General features: G+C 42.1%; 1 protein-coding gene across 13 annotated transcripts in view; it reads right to left on the reverse strand.

Moving 5' to 3' along the window:
- The window catches only part of LOC115152261 (protein-methionine sulfoxide oxidase mical2b), a 73,105-nt gene that overhangs the window by 20,424 nt on the left and 34,442 nt on the right, over positions 1-18,239 (reverse strand). For 11 of the 13 annotated variants that reach the window (XM_029696941.1, XM_029696935.1, XM_029696939.1 and 8 more), the window contains 11 exons: positions 18,088-18,214; positions 14,381-14,471; positions 13,577-13,724; positions 8,694-8,893; positions 5,980-6,083; positions 5,538-5,609; positions 5,309-5,434; positions 1,589-1,720; positions 1,096-1,353; positions 637-753; positions 2-115 (listed from right to left, as the gene is read on the reverse strand). In XM_029696941.1, coding sequence (XP_029552801.1) covers positions 2-115; positions 637-753; positions 1,096-1,353; positions 1,589-1,720; positions 5,309-5,434; positions 5,538-5,609; positions 5,980-6,083; positions 8,694-8,893; positions 13,577-13,724; positions 14,381-14,471; positions 18,088-18,214 — 1,489 coding nt within the window. The remainder of the gene's footprint in view (position 1; positions 116-636; positions 754-1,095; positions 1,354-1,588; positions 1,721-5,308; positions 5,435-5,537; positions 5,610-5,979; positions 6,084-8,693; positions 8,894-13,576; positions 13,725-14,380; positions 14,472-18,087; positions 18,215-18,239) is intronic. The other 2 variants (XM_029696943.1, XM_029696944.1) reach the window with 2 other exon arrangements.

Genomic DNA, 18,239 nt, shown 5'->3' on the forward strand with positions numbered 1-18,239 from the left:
CCTTGTAATGATGCACAGGAGATGTTGGGGTAAGAGAAGAGAAGCAAGAAAGAGCAGACGGTTCAGAGACAGGGCGTATTGAAGTGATTTTAGGAACAAAGGCAGATCGATCCGTCTGTAAAAAAAAGGGTTCATATCAGAAATGAGAGCAATCTCTAAAATATCTAGCTCTTCACATCCCACCCCAAAAAGACTGAGGAGATGCAAGCTGAATATAAGTAGGAGAGGAGCAATTGGTCAGAGAAAAATTCAACAGCTCAAACCTTTATCTTTTCTAGTGAAGATATTAATGTTCACTCATTAGTATCATCACGGGCCACTTTCATCATGCAGAGAGAAGTCACCTGACCTGGAATTCTCAGAACTAACACCATGGAAACAAGACATGCTGCAAGAAAACAACCTCTGCCAACAAATGGATTTAAAATGGATTACCAAGCTGTTACCAGCCTTCAAAAACATGCTCCACTCTCTGTAAAATGTGAGTAAGTTTGACTGGTGACATTGTATCTTTCTAAACAGTCTGAGACGGTCAAACAGAACTTGTGTACAGGGTCACAAATATACTGTGCCTCATTTCCTTAGATGGGGTTAGGCAGGCAGGCAGGCAGGCGAGGGGTGGCGCTACACTTTCACCTTATACTCTTTCATTAGAGGAGTCTCGGACTCAGGAAACATCGAACGCAGAAGCACAGCCCTCTCCTTTATACTCTTCCTGTTAAATTCCCCGGTAGTTACGGTTTGCACTTTTTTCTTTAGAACAGCAACAAGGAAAGGAAAGAAAAGCAAGTGTGAAAGTCAGAAACGGCAGGAAGTAGGCAAATAAATACTGAACAGCAAACATAATCCATAGTAAAGCTGATGATGTGGGGTATGGCAATTTTGAATCCTTTGAAAAATTCTGTTTTTGTTGCCGAGTTGTGCTGTCTGCTAGACTTTTGTGGCTAAGGCACATGTGGATTTACTATTTTGAATGGGCATAAAAATCTATTTCCACGCAAAAAAAAATGTTTTACTGTGAGAGTGCAGAAGGCATAGCTGTGAATGGGGCTAACATGGTGTGTCCAGACAGATATAATGGAGGCTCATTGTCACCTGGCTCATCTTGTCCTCCAGCTTCTCTAGGCGCTGGCCCATCCCTATGGGGTCAGGAGAAGGTTGTTCTGGGTAATCTACGTCATCTGGGGTTTCGGTGTGTGGAATCCACACTCTCTGCTGCACCAAGTCTGCGCGCGGAGAGGCCTGTGTTTGATCATCATGTGGAGGAGGACTCCAGGACCTTGTTGGAACGTGAAGGGGAGTCGGTTGCGCCACGGCTGCAGGCTCTTCTAAGAGTCGCATATAGATGGACGGCTGAAAGCAGATATACACACAAAGCAATGTGTGAAGCAGCACAGACCTCCAACCAGTAGAGGGCGAACCTCCAGGGTGGCGTAAAAGGGGTGTCTTTTCAATGACTCTTGGTCTAGAAGACTATTGGTTCTTTTGTTGTTAACATAGGCTCATGTTGGGGGGGGATTTATTGAGTTTATGATGCAGCGGCTGACCCTTCATGGTCCCAACACACACCAGAGTGACGTGACTGTACCTGCCACTTGGGGCGTGGGGGTGGAGGCGAGGGTGGGGGCTGTTCCTTGGGCTTAGCGAAGCGAGGGTTCTCCATCATATCCAGAGAAGGGGATGAAGGACGGCTTGAATCAGAGTCTGAGTTCAAATCAGACTGACAGAGCAGCAGACACAAGATAAGGCAGGAAGGGAAGGACGAGCAGGAGAAGAAAAAAAGATAAAGTAGTGCAGAATGATTTGTTTCTGTAGTTCCATTCAAAACCACACCCTGCCGTCATCCACCCATTGCATAAAGTGTAATGGGTCTGATCCTGATTGGTTAAAACCGCATTCCAGCCGTGTCTATTCCACAAGTTACCACAGGCTAAATCTATGACGTTAAAATACCTATTTCCTCTGTTCCATCTGACTGAGCAATCCACTGTCTCTTCAGCCCAGACAGGTCATTTCTAAAACTTTTTCTCCACTATAAAAAGCATCTATTTTTTTAACTAACATTTACTTTAACAGCAGAGATTTGTATAAACCTTGCTGTCTGCTTTTCTCAGCCAGTCGAAATCATGAGTCAGTTCTTTGTATATATCCATAAAAATGATGCTATCATTAGAAAACAGGCAAAACAAAATGAAGTGCAGCTAGTTTGCCGTCTTTACAGCCTCAGTTTGAAGTGATTGTTAGCTGTGTTGTTGGCTAGCTCCTCTGAATAACAGTGTCTTGACGAGAGAGCACATTTTCTACACCAGGCAAAGTCACGCATTATTAGCTCAATGTTATGGATGTTGCCAAATAAAATGTCACTAGAAAACAGCTTAAACAAATGCAAATGCAGCTACTTTGCTGTTATTCTGGCTGCACTGTTTGACATGACTGTAAGTTAGCCGGAGTTGGCTAGCTAGCAAGCAAGCAAGGGATAAGAACGTTGCCAGCCAGTATGGCAATGGAACATTTAGAACGAACGACTGGGTCACGTCCATAAATACAGAACAACCGGGTCGCGTCTCTGGCAACTGAACTGATAGAACGAAGAACCAGCCGGCTTGGGTAGCAACCCTAGATTTGTGTCGGGACTATATTTTGTGGAAGGATGAAATGGTATGAATAAATTCATCAAAATATATATTTTTTATGAAAATATGTAAATCATTATACACTGCTCCAAAAAATTAAGGGAACACTTAAACAACACATCCTAGATCTGAATGAAAGAAATAATCTTATTAAATACTTTTTTCTTTACATAGTTGAATGTGCTGACAACAAAATCACAAAAATAAATCAATGGAAATCCAATTTACCAACCCATGGAGGTCTGGATTTGGAGTCACACTCAAAATTAAAGTGGAAAACCACACTACAGGCTGATCCAACTTTGATGTAATGTCCTTAAAACAAGTCAAAATGAGGCTCAGTAGTGTGTGTGGCCGCCACGTGCCTGTATGACCTCCCTACAACGCCTGGGCATGCTCCTGATGAGGTGGCGGATGGTCTCCTGAGGGATCTCCTCCCAGACCTGGACTAAAGCATCCGCCAACTCCTGGACAGTCTGTGGTGCAACGTGGAGTTGGTGGATGGAGCGAGACATGATGTCCCAGATGTGCTCAATTGGATTCAGGTCTGGGGAACGGGCGGGCCAGTCCATAGCATCAATGCCTTCCTCTTGCAGGAACAGCCACATGAGGTCTAGCATTGTCTTGCATTAGGAGGAACCCAGGGCCAACCGCACCAGCATATGGTCTCACAAGGGGTCTGAGGATCTCATTTCGGTACCTAATGGCAGTCAGGCTACCTCTGGCGAGCACATGGATGGCTGTGCGGCCCCCCAAAGAAATGCCACCCCACACCATGACTGACCCACCGCCAAACCGGTCATGCTGGAGGATGTTGCAGGCAGCAGAACGTTCTCCACGGCATCTCCAGACTCTGTCACGTCTGTCACGTGCTCAGTGTGAACCTGCTTTCATCTGTGAAGAGCACAGGGCGCCAGTAGCGAATTTGCCAATCTTGGTGTTCTCTGGCAAATGCCAAACGTCCTGCACGGTGTTGGGCTGTAAGCACAACCCCCACCTGTGGACGTCGGGCCCTCATACCACCCTCATGGAGTCTGTTTCTGACCTTTTGAGCAGACACATGCACATTTGTGGCCTGCTGGAGGTCATTTTGCAGGGCTCTGGCAGTGCTCCTCCTGCTCCTCCTTGCACAAAGGCGGAGGTAGCGGTCCTGCTGCTGGGTTGTTGCCCTCCTACGACCTCCTCCACGTCTCCTGATGTACTGGCCTGTCTCCTGGTAGCGCCTCCATGCTCTGGACACTACGCTGACAGACACAGCAAACCTTCTTGCCACAGCTCGCATTGATGTGCCATCCTGGATGAGCTGCACTACCTGAGCCACTTGTGGGTTGTAGACTCCGTCTCATGCTACCACTAGAGTGAAAGCACCGCCAGCATTCAAAAGTGACCAAAACATCAGCCAGGAAGCATAGGAACTGAGAAGTGGTCTGTGGTCACCACACTCCTTTATTGGGGGTGTCTTGTTTATTGTCTATAATTTCTACCTGTTGTCTATTCCATTTGCACAACAGCATGTGAAATTTATTGTCAATCAGTGTTGCTTCCTAAGTGGACAGTTGGATTTCACAGAAGTGTGATTGACTTGGAGTTACATTGTGTTGTTTAAGTGTTCCCTTTATTTTTTTGAGCAGTGTATGAATATGTTGGTAACCCGTTGTATAAAAGTGATAATGCCCGTGAAGCCAGTGTCGAGGGCTTGCCGACCCTCGACTTTGTCTCGGGCATAACAGCCGTGCCAATACTTACCTCCAAATACCAGCTTCTCTGGCATTATCGCTTAAGTATATGTACCATAACCATACCATATCTATGGTATTCCACACCATAACCAGACAGAGCCACTCAGTCCTTTGATGGGGCTTCACAGGCAGATTATACTGTATTCACTTCATCAAGGTTCCAAATGCACAACCTACTTTCTTTAATCCTATAATCTAGGGCCAGCCTCTTCTTATGGTGGAGTAGCTCATTTTACTGTGTGACTAATGTAGCGGTCGATATACTAGAAGTATGTTATTGGTGGAAGTATAACGATACTGTAAATTCATCTTCAATCTCTTCATAGCTTTCTTGACCATTACCAATAAACTATACCTCGTCAAAGCTTTGTACTCAAACTGTACCCAACGGTAGTGGCTGTGGGTGTGGTGGATTTGTCCCATTTTACAGTCTTACAACACAATGGGCTATATTCAAACGTGATTATGGTGGCAGTGACGTTGCAGAATTGGATACAAGGACATACGTGCTCTCCCCTGAGGTAAAAGCAGGTCTACGAAATGAATATCATCCATTTCCAAACTCTCTCAGAATGTTATGTACCATAGAGAACAAGTAGGTTCCACAGAGCCTTCATTATCTGAAATTTCAACACAAAAACATTACCTGTTTATGATTACTACCCCCCCCCCCCCCCCCCCACACACACACGGCAGCAAGTACTATACAATAGTACAGATTTCTAAAATCAGATATGATCAACCATCAGAGAATTAACCAACAGAAGAATCTTACAGTAACCATCGGCACTGAGGGCATCGACAGTTTATTGTCTGTATGCATGTGACTTTACAATGTGTTGGCTCCCTTTCCTCCCCCCCATTGTCTCTACACAGCACAGTGTACAGGGACCTTGACCCCTTTAGTCAGAGTTCTGTACACCTGGAGCTGCTCACCTTATTGCGCAGGGAACTGCCGGGCGATGCATTCTCCTCAAACTTGGCCAGTAGCTGTGTGGCCATTGAGCGCACTTTATTCTGCTCCCCGCCGTCACCTGCAGGGGGGGCACTCTGACAGGACAACTGACAACACAATGAATGATCAGTCCCTTTATCCACATTAAAAATGGCTGCATCTAAGGCCACACTGGTGATAGAGAGATGCTTGTTGTAGTCACTAACACACCTCCTCTAAATAGGTGCTGCCCTTTCTTCGTCTTTTGTTCATCGGGTCGTTCTCCTCCAGCTTCCCGTTATCCTGAGGAAAAGGTAGTACAAAATAGACCTAAAACAACTGTTTATTCACAGTCATTCACGTCACAGTCAAAGGTTATTGAGTGTGAGGGTAATCATTAAGAAAGTATGCCTTGTAAGATGAAGATTATCTAGGTCTCTCAGTCTTGTTCACATACAGTACCTTATCTAATCTACATTTCAATTGCTTCTTGTCATTTATTGGCACATAGGAATTCCTTTCATCTGTCAAGTAAACATGCACCTATTTTGACACACACACTTTACGTAGGCTAAATCGCATTTACATGGAGGCCTTTGTTGTTGCAATGCTTTCCTTTTAAAGCCTGTAGATGGGTGAGGAGGAGGAGGAGGAGAGGGTGAGCTCACGGTACCTTTGGGATCCTTTTTTTGGGCTGTGTTCGGTTCATTAAGTTGTAAACCGAGTATGCAGACTCCGATGAATACGCTTCATTGTTCTCCTCCGTTTCCCTTGTACCTGTAACAAAAGCATAGCAGTGTGTTATGGGTGCTTTGATACAGGACATACTCTAATACGCACACTGTAATAAACCAGCCCTCTAAGCCTAGGTCAAGCCAAATCAAGAGGGTAACCAGATAAAGTAAATGTGAAAACAAATGCCCAAAACAGTAGTATCCACAATTTAAAACAGATTCCTTTTGATTAATCACCAAGTGTCAGAAACTATTATGAGGGCATTACAATAGTCAGTTGGGCTGAATCATTAGTATTTTAAGTGAAGGAATTCTCAGCCATTTAACATAAACTCCTAATGTATCCTATAAAAGGCAGCCCTATAGATCAGAGGCATTATTATTACCATGGCCCGGTGAGATGACCTGAACTGGGGCCCGAACACATTTCTTACATACCACACTCTCACAACTGACCCGGTTGTGTAACATGCAATCTTATCCCATCATGACAGATGAAAAAAAAAGTCAGAACCGCTCAGTCACACACTATCCTCATTAAGGGTTCAAGCTTAAGCTCAATCTAACCTTCAGAATCCTGCAAACAAATCATACCTCAGGAGTAGTAAAACTCCAGTTATGGAGTAGTTTATGGAGAATAGTAGGTGGTATATTTTTAATTTAAATGAAGAACGTTAATTAACATATCAGACTTCAGGGTCCCATTACGTAACCCTTGTGCATGGAGTTTCAATTTCTGAGGCTTCAGGTGTCACGTGCTCCCTCTCCGGCCTCTAGGTCACCAGGCTGTTCTTTATGGCGCACACCTGTCACCACCTGGACTCTATCACCTCCCATATATATATATATATATATATATATATATATATATATATATATATATATATATATATATATATATATATATATATATATATATATATATATATATATATATATATATATATATATATATATATATATATATATATATATAAAAAATGCCTGGGGAAGTGTTCTGTAGTCTCCCTAGACATCCGGGTCGCCTCCCACAATTTTCAAATGTTCCGACGTTCACGTCTGTATGTAATAGAACGTCAGTTTGGCGTAGAGGAACTGTGTCACTGCCTACAGTACCTTATCCACTTGAATAAAATACAAAAATAGTAGCTAGCAAGATGGCGCACAGAGGTTATTTTGAACCTTTTCACGCATGAGTTCCAAATATCTAAAGGTTGCGTCCAACGTGAATTTTTTATGCTTGTGATGTGAGAATGCACTCACTGTTCCAAAATGTGATTTATGCAACAGGACAGTTAACCCACACTGCCCTCAAACCAAGACGCATGCTATATGCTAATTATCTACAGGCTATATTTCAACTTGTCAATTTGAAATAATTTTCTAACAAGTTTCATCTTCCAACAACAGTTTGAATTGAGGTGTGTTCCGGCTCCTCATTAATTCACATAGTATGTTTGAGGCTTTACTGAACCGGACAAACTTCTTTCGATGAGAGCCCAAGCACTTCCCCAGTGTTTCCCCAGATCAAGTATGCAGACATTTGCGTAGTCTAGCATTAACTTTTTCCCCCTGGCACATTTTCTGGCAGGCTCTCGCATTGCCTTCATTGTTGTTCACCTTACAAATAATAACTTTGGACATGTGTGCGTTCCTATCAAAGTAAGTGCCTTATTTTCAGTATATCGTGTTGGCGTTTCTACTGTATGTATATATGGAGCATAATGTATTTACTGTTTTATTCATGTTTTCAAGTCCTGGTGACAAATTATGCATTCGGACTCTTGCATTGATTGTAACGGACACATATGTGTGTAAAATGCTTTTTTGAAGATTGTACGAATTATGATGAGCTAATGCGAAGATATTTGCCAGCTATTTCGGTTACATGTTTGTTGACATTATACAAGGCATTCTGGGTGTCATGTAAAAGTCTGTCAGACCAAAGATGTTATAATAAAATGAGTAAACGTCCAGAAGTGAATGATGGTAGACGACACGATGAATTGTAAATAGTCATTTCTATAGCTAATTCATATTTTGGTTTCTGTCAGCCGAGAGTCCTGTAAATATGACCGCTTGTGTTAGGTCAATCTTCTCTCAGCGCTAGGACTAATGTAGCTTACTGTACATTTTCCGGTTTGGATGATTGTGTTATGCTGTCGCAACTTCTGTGAATGTCTAAGCATTGCATCCAAAAAATAAACTGGTCACATTCAGGACATAAGGTTCTAAGGACTGTGTCAGCTCAAACGCTGACTGTTGCGTCAATCGAAACTGGATGTTCTGAATCACATTGGTTTGAGAGTACGCTGCAGACCACTGTAGAATAATCACACCAGCGTGTTGGTACACGTCAAAGGGTTAATGTCTGCATTTCGTAAGTGGCTAGTTTGCATCAACTACCTCCACTAAAACCACTGCAAAGGTTTTGTCTGCAAACTTTGGTTTCGAATAGCAACCTTCTGGAATGTCTGCCTCATGATTTGTTGCGTGAGTTTTCGGACTGAAGCGAGTTCAGCCCGGAACAATTTTTTTCCCCCCCTTTCCGAAGTAGCCAAAAGAGGAATGTCTGTTTCCTAGGGTCTGGTTTTCGGACTACACTGTGTGAGGCATCAGAGGTGTGAGAGAACGACCCAGAACAGCAGCCTACCAGTGATGGATGCAGGCGAGTTGCGGAACATCTCGTAAAGCTTGGAGATGTACAGCACCATCATCAGCTTGTCTGGGTCCTGGTCCAGAGCCATCTCGTTCCCCGTGGTCACAGGCTGGATACCAAACTCATGCTCTGCTATGTCAAAGGCCAGCTGGTTGTTCTTGGCCGAGTCCTTCTCATTCAGGGAGTCAAAGTCACTAGGATGGAGAGAGATAGAGAACAGACATAAGGTTCACCTCCAATAAGACATAAGGTTCACCTCCAATAAGACCTTAATAAAGTTGTTTCCCCTATGGAATGAGAATGTTAGCCCCAAAACAGTTTGTTGATAAGCATTAAAAACGTTGGTTTAATGCTGCATTTTATAATCATCACACTTTCCGCACCACCAGACTCCTACCAACAGATGCATTGCACTAGCTGAAAGGTGAGGTCTAAGGCCCTTAGCAACAGCCCATAGTAATGTTATAAACAGATTGTAAACACACTTCCTTTCCATAAAAAGGATTTAATTCAGAACGGACTGTGAAATCACATCTACCTGTGACACAGAGAACAGGGGGGGGGAAAGCAATCGGGAGCTAGAGCCAGAGTGATGAGATCATCACGGTTGCACCCCCTCAGCCCACACTCATTTTGACTCACACACAAAAGACGACTTGAGCGGGTCAAATTCACACAGCATAAAGGATAAAACACCCACTTGTTATTTAGGTAAGATGGAAACATTTCAAGGTGTGGAGTTGCTCAACAGTGCCATCAGTATCTAATACTGCTAGTACAAATGCTTTATACACATAATTGGGCGTGCAACATGAAAGCCAAACCAGAATGCTCGCTTTCTTATTTTGTGTGGGTTAGGCCATTTCTCATTTCTCTATTTAGACAAATCTAGCCGTTGCCCGCAAAAGGTCAGTACACATAGTACAGTTCCTAATTTATGAATCCCACACCTAGAGTTTAAACAGAAGTGTTGTCTACAATCAATATCACTGTTCACATTTTCAACAGCATAACATGTGACAGACACAAAGGCAGTGCATGACTATAGACAAGATGACAATCAGTGTGTGCTTTGATGGTGCCAAAAAGACCATGACTGTGTGTGTGTGTGACACACACACACACACACACCACACACACACACACACAGTACCTTCAGAAAGTATTCACACCCCTTTACTTTTGCCACATTTGTTTGTGTTAGTCTGAATTTAAAATTGATCAAATGTAGACGTTTGTGTCACCGACCTACACACAATACCCCATAAATGTCAAAGTGGAATGTTTCTTATTATAATTTTTTTCTTCAGATGAATTAAAAATCAAAAAGCTGAAATGTCTTGAGTCAATATGTATTCAACCCCTTTGTTATGGCAAACCTAAATAAGTTCAGGAGTAAAAATGTGCTTAACAAGTTACATAATATATTGCATCGATCCACTCTGTGTGTAATAGTGTTTAACATGATTTTTTTTATGACTACCTCATGTCTGTACCCCAATCATACAGATAATTGTAAGGTCCCTCAGTCAAGCAGTGAATTTCAAACACAGATTCAACCACTAAGACCAGGGAGGTTTTCCAATGCCTCACAAAGAAGGACACCTATTGGTAGATTAGTAAAAACAGCAGACATTGAATATCCCTTTGAGCATGGTGAAGTTATTCATTAAACTTTGGATGGTGTATCAATACACCCAGTCACTCACTACAAAGACACAGGCGTCCTAACTCAGTTGCCGGAGAAGAAGGATATCGCTCAGGGATTTCACCATGAGGCCAATGTTGACTTTAAAACAGTTAGAGTTTAACGGCTGTGATAGGAGATAACTGAGGATGGGTAAACAACATTGCAGTTACGCCACAATATTAACCTAATTGACGAGTGAAAAGAGGGAAGACTGTACAGCGTGTGTAAAACTCATTCCACAGAGGGCCGAACGGCTGCGGGTTTTCGCTCCTCCCTCGTATTCAATTGATAAATTAAGGTCACTGATTACTAAGGAACTTCCATCACCTGGTTGTGTAGGTCTTAATTGAAAGAAGAAAAAAAAAACACCAGACACTAGGCCCTTTGAAGTTATGCGATAAGAAAACTTTACTGGTTTTAACAGCAGACTTATCAGCTTGCTGCCAGCTCTTAGCAAACCGTTGGAAAGAATTGTGTCTGAACAAATGTGACCAGATTCAGGAACTAGGCGTATATCGCAAGTCACAACTTCCCAGGAGAGACGTTCTTTTTTTTTTTTTTTTTGAACTTTCTGTAAATATGAATAAAATTGTTAAATTACAAGCCTTGCTGTTTAAGCCACATAAAAAGTTGGCAACCTTCCCACTAGCCATCATGATTGGTTGAGATAATGAGTGGGTTGGACATGCCGAGAGAGGAGTTCAGATTGGAGGCTTCTGTCTATTTGAGCTCGTCAGTCTGTGTTGGTAATCCTGTCGAACGCGGCTTTAAAAAAATAAATAAAAAAAGTGTTGTGTAGTGGAGCTAGCCAGCTATATGTCTTAAGCTAAAGTGCACTGTTAGCTAACTAACGTTAGCTCGCTGGCTCCCTAACAGAATCCAGGTGGTGAGTCAAATATAATGCTATTTCTCTAAACAAATTAACAGACTTTCACCATGCTCATAGAGAAGGGCACTCAACAAGTACTGCACTGACACAAATGACATATGATTGGTTTAAAGAAATTGATAAGAAGATTGTGGTCACTGTACTGTTAGATTTCCATGCAGCCTTTGATATTATTGACCATAACCGGTTGTTGAGAAAACATATGTGTTATGGATTTTCAACCTCTGCCATATCATGGAACCATGAACCATCTAATAGAACTCAGAGGATTTTCTTTAATGGAAGCTTCTCTAATGTCAAACATGTAAAGTGTGGTGTACCGCAGGGCAGCTCTCTAGGCCTCTACTCTTTTCACCAATGACGTGCCGCTGGAATTAAACAATGCATGGGTGTCCATGTATGCTGATGATTCAACCATATATACGCATCAGCAACCACAGCTAATGAAGTCACTGAAACCCTTAAAGAGTTGCAGTCTGTTTTGGAATGGGTGGCCAGTAATAAACTGGTCCTCAACATCTCAAACTAAGAGCATTGTATTTGGTATAAATAATTCCCTACATTCAGGACCTTAGCTGAATCTGTTAATGAATTGTGTGGCTGTTGAACAAGTTGAGGAAACTACATTTCTTGATGTTACCTTTGATTGTAAAGTGTCATGGTCCAAACATAGACTGAAATGGTTGTAAAGATGGGTAGTAATAAAGGGATGCTCTGCTTTTTTGACACCACACTCCACAAAGCAAGTTCTGCAGGCTCAAATTTGATCTCATCTTGATTATTGTCCAGTCATATGGTCAAGTGCCGCAAAGAAAGACCTAGTTAAGCTGCAGCTGGACCAGAACAGAGCCGCATGTGTTGCTCTTCATTGTAATCAGAGGGCTAATAATAATAATAATAATAATAATAATAATAATAATAATAATAATAATAATGCGCATGCCAGTCTCTCTTGGCTAAGAGTTGAGGAAAGACTGTTTTTATAAGAAACAATGTGTTGGAAATTCCAAATTGTTTGCATAGTCAACTTACACACAGCACTGACGCACACCTACCCCGCTAGGGGTCTTTTCACAGTCCCCAGGTCCAGAACAAATTCAAAGAAATGTACAGTATTATACAGAGCCATGAGTGCATGAAACTCCCTTACATCTTATATAGCAGAAGTGAACAGCAAACCTGGTTTAAAAAAATCAAAGCAACACCTCACAGCACAACACCTCTCCCCCGTGTGACCTACTTGCTGTGTGTATATACACACACTGACATGCATGTGTAACTGATAGATACACACACACACGTAAATGTTTTTAAAATGTATGTAAATTGTAAAGTATTTTTCGTTGTGTTGGACCCCAGTAAGACTGTCGTCATTGGCGTCGGCTAATGGGGATCCTAATAAATCAAATTAAATCCATGGAATGAGTTTGACACCCCTGCTGTACAGAATAACAATATTCTAATATAGGCACTAAAGTAATACTGCAAAGCAAATAACTTTTTGTCCCGAATACAAAAAGTGTTAATATGTTTGGGGAAAATCCAATACATTACTGAGTACCACTCTCCATATTTTCAAGCATAGTGGTGGCTGCATCATGTTATCGGTATGCTTGTCATCGTTAAGGACTGGGGAGTTTCTCCAGGAAAAAAATAAAATAAAATGAAAAATAAAACATTTGGAATGGAGGCAAACATCCTATAAGAAAATCTGCTTAATTCTGCTTTCCACCAGACACTGGGAGATGAAGTCACCTTTCAGCAGGACAATAACCTAAAACACAAGGCCAAATATACACCGGAGTTGCTTACCAAGACGACAGTGAATATTCCTGAGTGGCCTAGTTACAGTTTGGAGTTAAATCTACTTGAAAATCTATGGCACAACCTGAAAATAGTTGTCTAGCAATGATCAACAATTAAATTTGACAGAGCTTGAAGAATTCTGAAAAAGAATAAAAATGGGCAAATGTTGCACAATCCAGGTGTTGAAAGCTGTTAGAGACTTACCCAGAGAGACCCACAGCTGTAATCACTGCCAAAGGTACTTCTACAAAGTATTGACTCAGGCATGTGAATACTTATGTAAATGAGATATTGCTGTATTTCATTTTCAATAAATTTGCTAACATTTCTAAAAACATGTTTTTAACTTTATCATTATGGAGTATTGGGTTTAGATGGGTGAGGGAAAAATCTATTTAAACAATTTTGAATTCAGGTTGTAACATCAAAATGTGGAACAAGTCAAGGGGTATTAATACTTTCTGAAGGCACTGTGCATGTGTGTTTTCTCACATGAGGTCTGGCCGGAGGCGGTGTATAAGAGCACAGAGTGCCAGGCCACTCTTCCAGGAAGAGGTGAGGTTGGTGACGTCCACACCCCTGTACCCCTGTGTCTGCTTCTGACACCAGGTGAGGAGGCGGCTGGGCCGGATGTCCGACTCTGTGGGAGAAGAGGGGTCAACTAGTCATCCAATCACGCCATCATCACCAACTAACAAACATACAGAGAAAGATAAATACACCTGGCTACAGTGGCTAGAGAATACTGGCTAGAGTACACATCACATCCCTGTAGTGTAATACGTCTTCATGGATACCTTTTTAAAAGTAGTATGAGATGAGGGTATGGGAGTGTAGGCCAGCACACACTTTTGTTGGGCATGTCTGACCCTGCTTCATGTAATGTGACCGCAGTCATTGTTGCAAGTGGGTGTAACTGTGATGAGCCCTTTTATTAACTCTCAGGTGAGGCAAGTTTATGGGACACACACAGATCAGATTACTAATAGAACATCACAAGGAGCCACTAATCCATAATGCTTGCACGTCTGACTAATCCAAACCGTCTCGGTCAGCTCCTGGCCCGTAGAAATACAAATTCTAGAACAGACATTCCCATTCAAGTCAATGATCCATGATGGGTGGACGTGCAGCCGTAATTGTATTTCTATGTCCTGGCCTACGTGGGTGCCTATGTCTGAGCTTGTCTGATATAATTAGAGGATGATGCATCAGACATGGGTTAGTCATTGAGATGACAGGCCTGAGAAATGACAAGTCTCAGACTGTGGTCAGTCTGTGTTTGTGAAGACTGACCTCGTCTGGAGAGATTGACAGATCTACGTGTGGGTCCACCCCGCTCCAGAGGACAGGAGTCCTGCTGCCCGTCTATGAACAGGTGACGCACCTGTGAGAGAGAGGCATGAAAAGTATATTAGAATATTAAAACTTGAGTTACCTGCTCTGTGAAACCAGTTCTTTAGCATACCAATGTCAATACATGTTAAGCAAGTTAACCCATTCACATCCCTGTACTATACTTAGTAAAATATCAAAAAGCGCCACAGAACAAATTCTATTTAGTGTAAATGCATGCAGCATATAGTATTCTTATTTGACCTGTTCTAAGCCCAAATATGCCAAATGTATGATTAAACTCACTGTTGTTTGTGAACTATAGCCGTTTCTGCATCATACTATATTTAACCTTTGGACACATGGGGTTAGCCTTCGGACACCAATGTTCCAGACGATGTGTGTATATACCTAGGGCCGTTGCTGTGACCGTATTACCGGTGGTCACGAGTCATGAAGGCAGTCAAATTCCACCTGACCGTTTAGTCATGGTAATTAGGCTTCTCCAAGCTCTGATGCTGCTGATGGTCATTAGTATGTTAGTAGATTCGGCTATTTCAGCCACACTCATTGCTGACAGGTGTATAAAATTGAGCACACAGCCATGCCATCGCCATAGACAAACATTGGCAGTAGAATGGCCTTACGGAAAAGCTCAGTGACTTACGTGGCACCGTCATAGGATGCCACCTTTCCAACAAATCAGTTAGTCAAATTTCTGCACTGCTAGAGCTGCCCCAGGGGACAGTAAGTAATGTTATTGTGAAGTGAAAAGGTCAAGGAGCAACAACGGCTCAGCCGCGAAGTGGTAGGCCACACAAGCTCACAGAACGGGACAACCGAGTGCTGAAGCGCGTAATGCGTCAAACCAGTTGTCCTCCGTTGCAACACTCACTACCGAGTTCCAAACTGCCTGTGGAATCAACGTCAGCATATATGAGTGAGAGAGAGAGCATGTGGATTTTATCCATTCAATCTTGTTTCCATATATATAGTACCAGTCAAAAGTTTTAGAACACCTACTCATTCAAGGGTTATTTATTTGTACTAATTTTCTACATTGTAGAATTGTGAAGACATCAGAACTATGAAATATCACATGGAATCATGTAGCAACCCAAAAAGTGTTAAACTAATCAAAATATATTGCATATTTGAGATTCTTCAAAGTAGCCACCCTTTGCCTTGACGACAGCTTTACACACTCTTGGCATTCTCTCAACCAGCTTCATGAAGAAGTCACTTTGAAGAAAATTCTGTGGATATATTGAAGCAACATCAAGACATCAGTCAGGAAGTTAAAGCTTGGTCGCAAATGGGTCTCCAAAATGGACAATGACCCCAAGCATACTTCCAAAGTTGTGGCAAAATGGCTTAAGGACAACAAAGTCAAGGTATTGGAGTGGCCATCACAAAGCCCTGACCTCAATCCTATAGAACATTTGTGGACGGAACTGAAAAAGCGTGTGCGAGCAAGGAGGCCTACAAACCTGACCCAGTTACACCAGCTCTGTCAGGAGGATTGTGCCAAAATTCACCCAATTTATTGTGGGAAGCTTGTGGAAGGCTACCCGAAACATTTGACCCAAGTTAAACAATTTAAAGGCAATGCTACCAAATACTAATTGAGTGTATGTAAACTTCTGACCCACTGGGAATGTGATGAAATAAATCAAAGCTGAAATAAATCATTCTCTCTACTATTATTCTGACATTTCACATTCTTCAAATAAAGTGGTGATCCAAACTGACCTAAGACAGTGAATGTTTACTAGGATTAAATGTTAGGAATTGTGAAAAACTGAGTTTAAATGTATTTGGCTAAGGTGTATGTAAACTTCTGACTTAAACTGTATTTAATGAACATGCCACTTGATTAATGAAATGTGTAAAAAACAGTAACCCCATGTGTCCAAAGACTAAATATAGTACAATATCAAAAACTCACATTGTAGATAAATGCTTTGGCCAATTGAAAAATGTCTTCAGATTTGTCCATCAGTAAGCAGAGAGAACAAGAATAAAATAAACTAGACTAAAATAAATAACATTTCTGCAATGGACATGAATGGGTTAATTGTCAACTGTTCTACAGTGCATTCGGAAAGTATTCAGACTCCTTGACTTTTTCCACATTGCAAAAAAATTTTTTTTTAAAGTTCATGAATTTTAGTATAAGGCTGTAAAGTAACAAATCTATATACCCCATAATGACAAAACAAAAACAGGTTTAGAAATTGCAAACGTATTAAAAATAAAAAACAGAAATACCAAATTTACATAAGTATTCAGACCCTTTACTTAGTACTTTGTTGAAGCACCTTTGGCAGCGATTACAGCTTCGAAACTTCTTGGGTATGACGATTTCAGCTTTGCACACCTGTATTTGGGGAGTTTCTCCACATTCTTCTCTGCAGATCCTCTCAAGCTCTGTCAGGTTGGATGGGGAGCGTCGCTGCACAGCTATTTTCAGGTCTCTCCAGAGATGTTCGATCGGGTTTTAAGTCGGGGCTCTGGCTGGGCCACTCAAGGACATTCAGAGACTTGTCCCGAAGCCACTTCTGCGTTGCTTGGCTGTGTGCTTAGGGTCATTGTCCTGGTCGAAGGTGAACCTTCGCCCCCAGTCTGAGGTCCTGAGCCCTCTGGAGCAGGTTTTCATCAAGGACCGGTCTGTAATTTGCTCTGGTCATCTTTCCCTCGATACTGACTAGTCTCCCAGTCCGTGCCGCTGAAAAACATCCCATCAGCATGATGCTACCACCACCATGCTCCACCGTAGGGATGGTGCTTGACATGATGTTTGGCATTCAAGCCAAAGAGTTCAATCTTGGTTTCATCAGACCAGAGAATCTTGTTTCTTTAGGGAAACTACTGAGGAGCGGCTTTCATCTGGCCACTCTACCATAAAGGCCTGATTGGTGGCGTGCTGCAGAGATGGTTGTCCTTTTGGAAGGTTCTCCCATCTCCACTGAGGAACTCTGGAGCTCTTTCAGAGTGACCCACAGGTTCCTGGTCACCTCCCTGACCAACGCCCTACTCCCGTGATTGCTCAGTTTGGCCAGGCAGACAGCTCTCGGTAGAGTCTTGATGGTTCCATACTTCTTCCATTTAAGATTGATGAGGCCACTGTGTTCTTGGGGACCTTCAATGCTTCATAATTTTTTTGTTACCCTTCCTCAGATCTGTGCCTCGACATAATCCTGTCTCGGAGCTCTACAGACAATTCCTTCGACCTCATGACTTAGTTGACAGTGCATGTCAGAGCAAAAACCGTGTGCCTTTCCTTTCCAAATCATGTCCAATCAATTGAATTTACCACAGGTGGACACCAATCAAGTTGTAAAAACATCAAGGATGATCAATGGAAACAGGATGCATCTGAGCTAAATTTCGAGTCTCATAGCAAAGGGTTTTAATACTTATGTAAGTAAGGTTTCTGTTTTTATACATTTGCAATAATTTCTAAAAACCTTTTTTATTATGGGGTATTCTGTGTAGATTAATGAGGGGGAAAAAAGTAATTTAATCCATTTTAGAATAAGGCTGTAACATAACAGAATCTGGAAAAAGTCAGGGGGTCTGAATACTTTCCGAATGCACTGTAAATAGGACAACACAATTTATCTGTTTAAAATGTAAATGTGAGGTATTCTCCATCTCAGACAAACCTGATGTGGCTTGACACAGCTGGAGTTGAGGTTGGGGTACCGTGTTACCGGGTCTATGGTGTACTGATCAAAGTTCTTTGAGATGTTCTCTGTCGTTGTTTGGGGTAATAGCCTGTAGAGGCCCTCCCTACAAACATGTCATGAGATGAAAT

Source organism: Salmo trutta, chromosome 17 (assembly GCF_901001165.1).
Source record: "Salmo trutta chromosome 17, fSalTru1.1, whole genome shotgun sequence".
Classification (NCBI taxonomy): Eukaryota; Metazoa; Chordata; class Actinopteri; order Salmoniformes; family Salmonidae; genus Salmo; species Salmo trutta.